The sequence below is a fragment of the Rhinolophus sinicus genome, linkage group LG04, assembly GCF_036562045.2.
Source record: "Rhinolophus sinicus isolate RSC01 linkage group LG04, ASM3656204v1, whole genome shotgun sequence".
In the NCBI taxonomy this organism is placed as follows: domain Eukaryota; kingdom Metazoa; phylum Chordata; class Mammalia; order Chiroptera; family Rhinolophidae; genus Rhinolophus; species Rhinolophus sinicus.
This window is the reverse complement of record NC_133754.1, coordinates 146,000,244-146,013,535: the sequence shown is the minus strand read 5'-3', so window position 1 is coordinate 146,013,535 and position 13,292 is coordinate 146,000,244. Positions and strand designations below refer to the sequence as shown.

At 36.3% G+C, this 13,292-nt stretch overlaps 1 protein-coding gene across 4 annotated transcripts in view; it reads left to right on the top strand.

The window, feature by feature from the left end:
• The window catches only part of TRPM6 (transient receptor potential cation channel subfamily M member 6), a 138,580-nt gene that overhangs the window by 106,045 nt on the left and 19,243 nt on the right, over window positions 1-13,292 (top strand). For all 4 annotated transcript variants that reach the window (XM_019736695.2, XM_019736693.2, XM_019736694.2 and 1 more), the window contains exons 28-32: window positions 3,120-3,243; window positions 5,919-6,010; window positions 7,517-7,575; window positions 9,089-9,114; window positions 12,468-12,518. In XM_019736695.2, the coding sequence (XP_019592254.2) occupies window positions 3,120-3,243; window positions 5,919-6,010; window positions 7,517-7,575; window positions 9,089-9,114; window positions 12,468-12,518 (352 nt within the window). The remainder of the gene's footprint in view (window positions 1-3,119; window positions 3,244-5,918; window positions 6,011-7,516; window positions 7,576-9,088; window positions 9,115-12,467; window positions 12,519-13,292) is intronic.

The following is a 13,292-nucleotide window of genomic DNA, read 5'->3' as shown; positions in this document are numbered from 1 at the left end:
TTGTTGCCTCTTTAGAATTTTCTATATAAAAGATCATGTTTTCAACAAATGAAGATAATTCTACTTTTTTCTTTCAAATCTGGATGTGTTTCATTTCTTTTTCTTGCCTGATTACACTGACTAGAACCTCTAGTACAATACTGAATAGAAGTGGTGAAGACAATTATCCTTTCCTTGTTTCTCCTCTTAGAGGAAAAGCATTTAGTCTTTTACCAGTAAGTATGATGTTAGCTATAGATTTTTATGTAGATGCCCTTTATCAGGTTGAAGAACTTCCCTTCTGTTTCTAGTTTTCTGAGAATTTTTATCATTAATTGATGTTGACATTTGTCAAATACTTTTTCTGCATCTACTTATATGATCAGATGATTTTTCCATTTTTATTATGTTAATATGATGAATTATATTAATTAATTTTGTACTGTTAGAATTAATGTTCAGAATATTAAATCAGCCTTTCTAAGATGAACCCACTTGGACATGATGTATTATCTTTTTTTATATACTTTATTCATTTTGCTAAAATTTTGATAAGATTTTTGTATCTATGTTCTGGAGGACAATTTTCTTTAGACTTTTCTTGTAATGTGTTTGGTTTTGGTGTCAGGGTGATGCTGGGCCTATTGACTGATTTGGGAAGTGTTCCCTCTTGTTCAGTTTTCTGGGCGGGTTTGTAGAGAATTGATATCATTTCAACATTAATTATTTGGTAGAATTAACCAATGAAACCATCTTTGTGGGAAGTTTTTAACTACACATTCAATTTCTGTAATAGATATAGGGCTCTTCAGGTTATCTGATTCTTCTTGAGTGAGCTTTGTTTGTAATTTTCAAAGAATCTGTCCATTGCACCTAAGTTGTTGAATTTTTCTTTTTTCCGCCCCACCCAACTTGAGGACCCACCCAAGTCGCTTCCAGTGGCTTTTCCATATAATGTGACCTGTCATGGTTCATTATGCAAACTTTCCTAAATTATCTCAAAGTTTCACAAAACCCTAATAAGTAGTATCTAGCTTTGAGGTGTCCCAAACCACTTGCCAAGCAGCCACAAGTCTGGCACGAGCAGCAGCTGGCCTATGTTCACTGTTTTGCTTCTCCAGGCACCTCCAATCCCAGCATGGGTGACAGCCATCTTCAGATTGCTTTGTGGCTTATGGCAGGTGACCCTGGGCAGTAATGAGCTTTGGACCTAGCCAGAGAGTTACCCAGCCACATCCAAAGATGACACATACAAAGGGCAGGTAACAGAGCTCTCCTAAAGAGAATCCTGCTCCATGGGATCAGTCCCTGCACAACAGCTTCTCCACTGTAGTCAAGGCCAATCCTCACAACAAATCAGCCCAAGGTCAGTCCCTTCCACTGACATGCAACAGTAGCTAAGGCTCAACTACAACAGGAGGACATACACAACCCACACAAGGCACACACACCTGGAGCACCTGGAGCAGGTGACCATGGAGACTGCACCACTGGGGTCAGTACACCTACTACATACGGCCACTCTATAAGACCAGGAGATAATAGCTTCTCCACCTAATACATGGAAACAAACAGGGAAGCAGCCAAAATGGGGAGACAAATATGTCCCCAAAAAAGAACAGAACAAAGCTCCAGAAAAGGAACTAAACAAAATAGAGATAAGCAATGTACGAGATACAGAGTTCACAACACTGGTTGTAAGGATCCTAAGTTGTTAAATTTATTGACATGAAGTGTTTATAGTATTATCTTATTATCCTTTTATTGTCTGTGCAATCTTTACTGACATCACTTCTTTTATTCCTACTATTTAAAATTTGTGTTTTCTTTCTTTGTCTCATGATAAGTTTGGCTACAGGTTTATCTGTTTGATCAATCTTTTCAAAGAACTAACTCTTGGTTTTCACTCTTAATTTTTCTCTGAATTCTATTTCATTGATTTCTGCTCTTAAGTTTATTATTTCCTTTATTCTGTTTACTTTGGGTTTAATTTGCTCTTTTCCCCCCCTAGTTTGTTAAGGTAGAAGCTTTGGTCATTGATTTGAGACTTTCAGGCATTTAGTCCTATGAAATTCCCTCTAACCATTGTTTTAGCTAGACCTCACAAGTTCTGTATATGATGATTTCATTTTCCTTTAGTGAATATTTTTGTTTATTGTTAGGAAGCCTTAGATCTGAGTTAGCTGTTCTACGGGACCTCACCTTTCACGATCTTAATGACCTGTTTCACTTTTTAATTCCACACATTTTCTCCATATAATAATCTTGATACATTTTTTAAAGCACCTCAGCTCTTTTTAGAATGAGAAGCAGAAACAAAGAGGTAAATGTTGAGACAATGGTATGAAATCACTGAGAGATGTAGTTTGATAAGGAAGGCTCTTTTAGGAAAATGCTATGAGTTTGTGAACCCCATGAAATTTGAATTTAAGTAGATTTTGTGGAATAGTTAAAATGGCCAGAGTTCAACTAGGAATTGCAACTGAGATCAAGTACTAATAAGTTTCATTTGCTTATTGCTTTGTAGTTTATCAATTTACCTCATTTCTTCTCTGCCCCTGGGAAGTACATAAGCACCATTGTTATTGGCTATGTATTATTTTAATGATGAGGGAATGGGACTGATAGACATTAAGTATTTTGCCCAAGTTCATATAGCTTCTAAGTGACAGAGCTAGAATTCCAACACAAGTTCTCCGGGATCCAAGCCGTATTTTAATTTTATTTTTTTCCCCTTTTGTTTCTTTATACCAGTGGTTCTCAAATTGTGGTCTCCTTTCAGCAAGGAAACTTACTAGAGATTCAAATTCTCTCTCTCCCCAGACCTATTGAATCACAGATTCTAGGGGGTAGGACCCAGTGTGCTGTGGTTTAACACAGTCCTGGGTGATTCTGATGCACATTCAACTTTGAGAAGCCCTTCTCCCCCCACTTTAGTTCTTAATCAGGACTACAAATAGAAAAGTCATATAGATGCTTGTGAACTGCCAGCATGAGTGATGGGAAGTCAAAGCTTCCTAGGTGATTCTAAAGTGCAGCCAGTGTTAACAACTACTGCTCTTCACATAGTACCTCTATTAATGTGACTCAAAGTTTTCAGATTAATGTCACTGTGTTCCAATGAGTGTCTTTCTCTCCAGGTCATAACAGTCAATGCCTGCTTTCAAAGTGACCAATCAAATTCAGAGCCAGGAGAAAATAACGCCGTGGAAGAAGAAGAGTGCAGGAAGAACTGGCTGACGGTGTCCAAATTTAGTCAGTTAAGTATGTAACAGTCTACACTCTTGGATCCCCAAAACTCTGGTACAGTCTCCTCTACCTGGCTATGGTCTTTAGACCACTAATAGTCCTTGCTGTTCTTTCAGTTGAAGATGAAGGAATGAGAGGCTGACACACCTTTTTAGGACAATAGCTCTTTTCTGTTTTTAATTTTCATGAAAGTGACAAAATTTACATGTGTTTAATGGAATAGTTGTCAGAATCTGGAAAAGAAAAAGTTAAGATTTATATAGTATTTTATATTCAGAGCTGTTGAATCTGGCTGTGTGTCCCATTAGTCTGATTTATAGGGTGGAGTTTGTCTAATTTTATAATATTAAGGTTCATGTGACATTAATACCGACACTTAGAGCTCAGTGGATCAAGTTGAGTTGGTTATTTACTACTGCTGACAAATAGTGTTTATTCCATGAGCAAGTATCCCTTAAATTTAATAATCACAGTGTGTGTGGAGAACAAAAGATGGGTCAACCACGTAGGAACGAAGACTACGCTCTAGGCATAGAATGTGAAATCAGCCAGGACAGGTAAGATGAAGACAGATTATGAACTGAATTGAGAGCAATAATTAGAACTTTGAACTTCTTGCATTAGATAATAAGAGAATTTACTAATTTTTAAAGAGAAGGGATGATGTAATTAAGGACTCATGAAGATTTAAAATTATTTGAAATACTCAACTTAAGGTGCAAATAGATGTTGTATTGAAACCTACGTTATGATGCTCCTTTAAAACTTGCTTGTTCTTATGGTTGGTGGTTACCAACCAAGAGGCAGTGGCCAAGGGTGCTGTTAACTATCAAACAATGCATGGGCAGTTCCTCCCCTAACAAGGAGTCATCCAGCCTAAAATGTCAAGGTTCATAAACCCTGATTTATGTTTTAAAAATACTCAATTGTCTGTTAAATCACTGAGGATCAAGAGGGCTCTAAATCAAAAGAGACGTTAGAAATTAAATTATTCAGAACACCCTTAATTTACAGATAGGATTTGAGAGCTTAATTGTCTTGCCTTAAACCACACAGTTTAGTAGAACCCATAATTTTGAATAAATCAAATCTATACCTAAAGATATGATTCTAGGACCAATTGTAAATGTATTCATTTTATTCATTAATATATATTTATATTATGCACATATATTTTTAAAAATAAATTGTCTGATATTTAAGTTATTGTATATCATTCTTACTTAAATTATTAAAATTTTTTTTTATTAAAGTATAATTGACATATAACTGTGTAAATTTCAGGTATATAACATAATGATTTGATATATGTATATATTGTAAAATGATTACCACAACAAATTTACTTAGCATCCATCACCACACATAGTTAACAATTTCTTTTTCTTGTGATGGGAACTTTCAAGATTCAACTTCCAACTATAAAATACGATATTGTTAACTATACTTACCATGCTATACATTACATCCCCAGGATTTATTTATGTTCTAAGTGGACGTTTGTACTTCTTGAACACCTTTAGCCATTTCACGCATCCTCTTCCCCTGAAATTATTTAAATTATTTCCAATGAATTTCAAACAGAGAAAGATGGGGGTGGCATGAGGAGTCTCGGAAAGAATCTCATTAAGTCCAATGATCAGAAGGATAGAGAAGACCTAGGGAAAGAACTAGTCCAGGTGCCTGGACTCCTCCCAGTATCTTCCTTGAAAAACGTCCTGAGTTGAGAATCTTAGTTTTCTGAAATGTGTCTAAGTTGAGTTAATTGAAAAATAATTTAAAAATAAATAAAGGCTTGAGGGTGGGAATTCACCTGTCAAGTAGTTCTCTTTAAACAAAAGTAAAGTTCTGAGGAAATTAACAGTGAAAAGGAAAAAGTACATTTTTAGCTTTATCTATAGGTATTTTATTTTAATTATAATACTGTGCTATCATTGCAACCATACTTGTCATAATTTTATGATATTACAAAGAATACCATATATGAAATTTTGTGATTTTATAATATACTCTTTTGTACTTCTTGAGTACTTTTTCCCCCTAGCACAACATTACAAGGGAACAAAAATACAACTGTTATCTTCTACATTTAGTTAATAAGTATTATTCTCAGAATGAATCCGACTACTATATGTCAGTGACTCTGTAGGTATCAGATATTAAAAAAATTAATAACAATGATTCTTGTCACCTTTTTTAAAGAAAGTCTGAAAATTAAACCCATTTGCTGGCATTTCTTTCCATTTTTTTTGTTTGTTTCTGCTTTTCTATTTCTTTTTTCTTGTTTTTTAAGGTAGCTTACTATCATGCTTGATGCATTTGTTAAAGAAGGGTTCCTAATGAATTTGGAACTAAACTTTCATTTATTTTAAATCATGGACAACAGGCTGCACGAGAAGGTGTTTTATAGTTGGGCAGGTGATGGATAACTTAATTCTTGACTTTGATAGAGAAGCATAAATTGTTACAAATGTACAAGTAACTACTAGAGAATAGAAACAGGATATATAGCTTTCAACCACATGAAAAAGAGGACAAAGGATTGTTGGTAAAACTTGCTAAAAAGAGGGAAAAAAGCCTATCTTCAAATTTAGATGAATGCACTATGTTCAAATCTTTCTATTTGGGAACTGTGATTTGAATATAACACACTTTCATGTTTTCTCCATTTTTTTTTCCTTTTAACAAAGGTCTAGAATGTAGTGCGTATCAGAAAAGGAAAACGAAAGAAATTGAACTGCATGCTATACAAGTCAGTGATTATCTAAAGCAGTCTCAAGAGGTAAAAACCTTTTATTTGATATCCATACTTTGCAAAAAGCATTCATGCACACAATACTTCTCTAACTTCTTAACTATGTCTGGTTTACTTTCATGTCCCTTAATTGGATTCTACATATTACATTTAAATCTTTACTTTGAATATTTGCTCAGTTTTTTTTACCCTCCCCACTTAGTTTTTTTCTTGTTTTTCTTTATGCAATTTATCTACTCAATAATTTAACCTGGGTATTTTTAGCATGAAATAAAGAATCCAGGAAGTTTTGAAACTGTTTTCAAATATATGAAAGGTGCCATGTGGAAGTAAAATAAGATATTTTCAAAACGCTTTTAAGAGGTACAGCTAGAATCAACATATAGAAGCTACTGGGAGACAGATTTCAGCCCAATTTGAGGAGGAATTTTTAGCAAGTGAAGCTTTCCAAGGATGGAATTGTTTATTTCTGGAAGTACTAAGTTTTTCACTTAGTGTGGTTAGTCAAAGTGGCTGAGCAAACCTCTTTGCAGATGTGTTGGAGTCCCTTTGGGATGTGGGCATTGAAGGGTAAGGGACCCTCAGTGTTTCTCCAACACTGAGGTTCTGTGACTCTGCAGTCTGTTTTGTTTTTTTTACCACCTACAAATCTGTGCCTGTTTTACTGCCATCTACCATGTGAAGAATTTGATGTAGTTAGACTAACAAAGGATATCTAATTTTGTTTTGGTTTGAACATTATCTCTTTGAATTTGGGAACCACATACACATTACCTGTATGAATGTATGCTGGCAATCGCAGATGTTCCTGTAGGACTGTGACCTGTGAAAGGTTTTGAAAGTAAAATGTAAGACTGCTTGCAGGCAAATGGAGGCAGGGACCCGCCTGCCCTGTCAAATCCTGGCTCTGCCACATCCTAGATTTCAAAGCTATGTACGTCAATTAACCTATGAGTTTCAGTAGCTGTATCTCTAAAATGGGGCTAAGATGTCCTTATGAGATTATTGATATTAGATAATAAAAATAACACCAGTGGAAACGCCTAGAGTAATGCCTGCAGTGTAGGTTTCAAGAAATAATAGTTGAATCTAAGTAGGAAATAGAATGAGATAATTTCAGGGTAAGGTTATTCTAAATAATCAACTGAAACAATAATCTCCTGATGATAGGACATAATAATGTAAAGATTGATGTTTCCTTTCAACGGTGACCTTCATTTCTTCTTTCATGTTATTAACTGATTTTATACGTTCACTCTCATTTCTGTAAAAACCTGCATATTGCATTTTCTCTTTGATGTCCTCATAAAAGTAATTTCATTCTGTTGAAGTCTGTCAACAATGAGTTACTCTGACTTTGTGCCAACATTATGCATCTTTCTAGCCTATGCTTAGTATGTTTAGTAAAAGAGAAATGTTGAGCTAGAGGAAGGGGGAGAAAAGGAAATCTACCCTCCAAGGAGTGTGTTTTACTGGAAGCTTGGGGTGGGAGAATGTTGGGTGAACATGTAATGACCTTGCCCTTCTGCTCAGGATCTGAGTAAAAACTCCTTGTGGAATTCCCGGAGCACCAACCTCAATAGGAACTCCCTGTGAGTATTTCTGAATGTCTGTCTGGAAGCACTTTCGGCTTCTGTTTTTTCTAACCCGATTGGGAACACAGGTTTAATTTGGTCAGAAAGGAGAAAAAAATGTAGGTCCAATGACAATATTTTTCTTTTGTTAGCAAGAGTGAATGAAAATCATTTTTTTCCTCCCGGTTTTCCTGCTTCTGGCAATAAGATCTCATTTCAGTGCCTTTTAAGAATATAATGAAACACCTTACTACTATAGCAAATTAAACATTTGTCTTTTCAGTGTCAAAAAAGCATACATGGAATAAGGAGTATTATATATTTTCTGATGATTGTGAAATTTGCATTAAAGAGTAGAAATAAAACTATCTTGCTAAAGAAAAAGACTTAGACTGAAGACCTGATAGTTTTTCTTTAATTTTAAAAATAATTCTTGTTAAAATTCTTTTTTGCTTCTTGTTTATGAGGTTGATCTTTTTTATTTTTGTTTCATCATTAACATCCTAAAGTGTTTGTCAAGGCAGTTACTCTTTGAGAAGGATGGAGACAGAGAGAGAAAGGAAGATAAGGATAAAAAGAGAGAGAGAGGAGATAGAGAACTCACATGATTGTAGACTTGAGTGTCTTCCTGGAATTTTAATTATTCAAAGAAATAAAATTTGAAAACCAGCCAAGCAAAGATTGGCTGAGAAATAAAATTTGAAAACCATCTACTCTGCAAAGGGCCAGTTGATACCAAGTGGGTGAAATGTGACTTGTAGTTTGCAGTCAGCTCCACTTGAGATGGCCTTTTTCCTGCAGCCCCCACCCCCAAGGTCTCTCTGTGCAAGCTTTCCTCTAGTCTTAAAGTGCACATGACTTTCTTCTCCCAAAGGTTCAGTAGTTCGTGCTCATGCAAAGTAGTGGGTTATTGCAGCATGAAATTAAACAATAATTGTAATTGTACTTTCTTCCCTGAGGACCTTAAATACTGGAGATATTCTTTGAATGCATTTATTCAAACTTGCCTGTGGCCACTTGTGCACTTAAGCAGGGCAAGTAACAATTTAAAGAGAGCTAATTTCAGCCTGTGAACATTTAGGGGCCACGTGGGCTAATGAAACTGATTTGTAGGCTTGTCTGGAGACATACACAGACTAATTTGTAGGCATCTGTTTTGCATAGTTCAGGAACCCTTTAATTTAATTGATCCAGAACAATACAAACACAGTTAAATTTTATATATGTTGTGTGATCACATAGCTAATTAAAACCAAAACCAACAACTGGTTTTCAGTTAGCTTAGGGCATATACAATAAATGAATTACATGCATATCTGGTACTCATTTTTCTATGAAAATAATTATATGGCTGTAAACTATTTCTCTACTGATAAAGATAGGGATCAGATATAGCTGATACTTCTCTTTCAAAGAAATACACATACACACACACATACGTGTAGACTGTTTTGTTACTGTCTAACATATATTTCCTTTGATCGTTGAAAAATTTAAAGCATTATCTAAACAACTTTAATTTTTCAAACAGGTTGAGGAGTTCAAATGGAGTTGGCAGTAAGTTTTTATATTTAAACATTTTGTTTTTTTCATCTTGTTTATGATGAGGTTTACTCTTCTGCTGAGATTTTTGTCGTTCTGGAAATTCTATCTATGATTTTTATCTACTATGCAAAGTAGAAAGTTCAGTAGAAAAGTAGAAAGTTGACTATCTTTCTCCAGATAAATCAGGTCTGATATCTGCTTTAAAATTTTTTGAATTGACTGTTTTTGACTAGTTTTTCAGTTTTCTCCGTGACTGAGGGTATAACCACTGAGATTATTTAGACTGTTTAACCACTCTTACTGTCACTTTTCTACATATATTGCTCATTAAGAGCCATTCATAAAATTGCATGTGATTACTTTTTCCTACATGGCTTCAGTAGGACTCTGCTCCAAATGGCTAAGTAAGGCTAGGCCATGTTAGACAACTCCCAAGTAAAGTCACTCTCAATAGATACTGTCAAACTTCACCACAATCTATGGGCTTTTTTTCCATATTCTTCACTCCTTGATGCAGATTGGGCACCTTTTCTATGACCTTGTTTCACCTTACTTATTGGGTTTTCCGTACTGGTATCCTTCTCAATTCCTTCTTTTCTACCTACAAACAAATTTATGTCATTTTCTATACAAAAGAAGAAAATAATCTTTTTCTTGATTTTACCTAGCTTTCAAACTGGCGCTCCTGTCTCTCCCTCACCTCCAACTTAATTGATAAAGTATTAACATGTGATCATCAGCCCATGGTGTCGGTCCCTACCACTCCACCGAAACTCCACTCTAACTGCTAAGTCACATGACCCCTTTTTAGTCCTCATCAAACTCATGGCATTTGATGTTGACCATTTTATCCATTTCCTAAGGTTCCGTGAGACTATTTTTCCCCAGCTGTTCTTCTTTTTCTTTGTTGATTGACTCTTGGTTTCTCCGATAGCCTCCTCTTCCATCACCCAAGCTGGAAATCTTAGTCATTTATGTGCCCTTCCCAACACTTCTGTTAGCTATCAACTTCGCCTTCTAACTCTCTATCATCACCACCTCCATCTTTAGATGATGTCCGTTTTGTTCTACCCCACTGCTCCTGCCTTAAAACCTCCAACATTTACTTTCCTAAATAAAAAGTGTATACTTTCTTTTGCCCTTGATATTGTGTTAGCATTGTGGTTGTTTTCTCTCCCATTAAACTTTCCCATGTTCCTACTGGAATTATCTTTCTGAACAATCAGTCATCACTTATGTGGAAACCTTCAATGCTTCCCTTTACCTACAGGATAGGCTATAAATTGCTTGCTCTTTCTCCTGACTGCCCGGCCTCGGTCCAAATTCCCAGACTCGCATTCATGGACCCTTACATTCAATATTTCTGCTATGCACAACATGACCACCCACCTATTAACACCTCCATGTGGTGTCTAGAAGGCATCTCAAACAAAAGGTTCCACCTTCCTTCTCCCCCATCTCAGGAAGTGGCAGCTCCATTCATCTAGTTGCCGAGGCCAAACCCTTGCAATCATACTTATCTCCCATTTTCTCGCATCCCCGCAGCTCACCCATCATTTAAGTTCTTTAAAATATATCAAGAATATGATCACTCTGCTACCTCTACATACCACTCTTCATCTCTTCCCTGGATTACTGAATGGCCTCCGGACTATTGCTGTCTATTTCCAGAGAGCAAGCAGAATAACCTTTTTAAACTGAAAGGCAAATTAAGTCACTCTTCTGTTCAAACAGCGTTCTATCGCACTCTATAAAAGCAGTCTAAACATGATCGATAGGGCCTGTCAATCAGCTTCCCCTCTTCCAACTCTCCAACTTCATTTTCTCTCAGGACAGTACACTCTGGCCACACTCTCCTCCTTACCACAGCCAGCGTGGTCCTGCCTCAGGGCGTTTGCACTTGCTGTTGCCTCTGCCTGGAATGCTCTTCATTTATCCATGTGACTTTCCCCCTCTCTTCCTTCAGGTCTATGTTCAAATGTCACCTTATCAAAGAGGCCTTGCCTAACGATCCTATATAAAATAGTAATCGCCCTATCCCTCATATTTCCTAACCCTCTTAACTTGATATGTAAATAACATACTATGTACATTATATATTCTGTTGTTTGTTTCTTTTCTATTTCCCTTTACTAGAATATAGCCAGAGACTTTATCTGTGTTCATTATTGCTCTTTCTCTTAAGCATAGACCAGTGTCTGGTACATAGTAGGTGTTCAATAAATATGTGTTGAATGAACGTGAACAAGATTGCACAGCTCCTTAAGTGGTAAAACCAGGACTGACACTCAGCTTTATCAGACTTAGATACCCATATTCTTTAAGTATTTCCCATTATTTGTCTATGAGGGTTCCACAGGCTTATGCATACAACTCTATTATATAAATTAGTAAACTATATTGTGATTATAGTTTACATGTCTTTCTATCCCAGTGTTTTATATTTGCTTTCCTCTAGGGTGGGAGACTCATCTTATTCACATCTGTCACACCTAGCATAGCCTATAATGGGGGCTGAATACTTTATTCTTATTAATATTATTGAATGAACTCCGAAAGGAAAAGCCTTTTCTGCTGATCCCATTTTTTACCAAGCACCCCCAAAGGAAGGGATTTTTGTTCCTTATCCAGCAACAACAAGCCAGAGAGATCTATGAAATTGGGCTCATTATGCTGTGTACTCTACTAGGTATAAAGTAGCTACCACCATGAGACTGAAGTTCTCCACTTTAATTTTGATTTTATGAAATGGCAAAACTGTTGCAAAGGATTTCTCTGGAGCCTTGTAATTTAGGACTGGAGCACACAGAGGAGAACCGGTTAAATTTGCAGGAGGTGTTCCCAGCATAGTCCTTCTGTAACCAAACAAATCCCTTGGTGTCATATTCTCCACCCATTCCTTTGTTTTGTGGTATATACCTCCCATCATTTTGTTGTCATTTTAGGTCAGTGAAGTCGTCTACTAATAACTTGGTATTAATAATGTCTTTATATGGGTACTGCTTCTTGGTAGGGAGCTCAGAGAATTGTGCTTCTGGGATGTCATGAAGTGTGATGGGCAGCTGAATGCCTTCTGCAACCCAGAGGTGTAATTGGTTCAGAGGAATTACATCTTTGAGGCTAATATTACCTGTCTTTCTTCAATTCCCTACATAAATATGTTTGGAGATATTGCATTGATGATTGGAAACTGTCAGGGTACCATGTGCAATAATGTGGTTAAAGAATATTAGGCAATCTTTCTCGAATACCAAGAAGCCATTCTGATTAACCTGTTCAACAATAACTTTGAAGACAATATATTCAGAGACATGTATTTATCTCCAGCCAAGTAATTAAAATGCCAATCTTCTCTATAATTTCAGAAATCTCAGCCTCCTTAAAGAGCCCTCAAGAGCCTCACCATCATTATTCAGGTAGGATGCATGTGCAGACATGTCAACTGAGCTAAATGTCTGTGATTCTGCATTGTAAACAGAAACTTTGATGACTTTGTAGTATTGATATAGCTCCCAATTTGAAAAGTTGTTCACTCTGATGAGAAGAACATTTAGATTTTTTACGTTGCCATTAACTTGGGAAAATATGTTGTTAAGATTTAAGAAAAATTTTTTTAAATGTTTGTATTTGCACGTTACATATTGTGAAGGGGAAAGATGACCTTGAGATCTAACAAGTCCTTACAAGCTCAAAGTCAGCCCAAAGCCAGAGATCTCCACATTTTGCATTAGGGAAGAGATAGGTCTGAGACTAGTTTTTTGAGGAGGGTTCTGTACCCTCACTGGGCTCTCAGTGAACATAACCATTGAACGAATGCCAATCCCACAGAGTAAGTTCAACAAAGACATCTTACAAGGATGTTATTAAACAAGGTGTCAAGGGTCTTGACTCTTAAGCAACATCACTGCACATTGCTCAGGTGTCTTTCTTTCAAGGTGAGAATCATTGCACTTGCCCTTCATGAGGAACAATCTGCCAACTGGCTAGTTCAGAATTAAGAAGGAAACACTTTGAAATGCAAAGCAATATAACCCCCAACTGGACTCATGCCATCGGGTGGTCTTTTGGCTGTCATTGTTCGCAGCATTGCATGAAATAATACATAAGCAAGCTTTTTACATGATCTGAAGCTCAGTACATGAGTAAGAGTTTAATAGTGTGATAATTACCATTATTATATCAAGGTTATA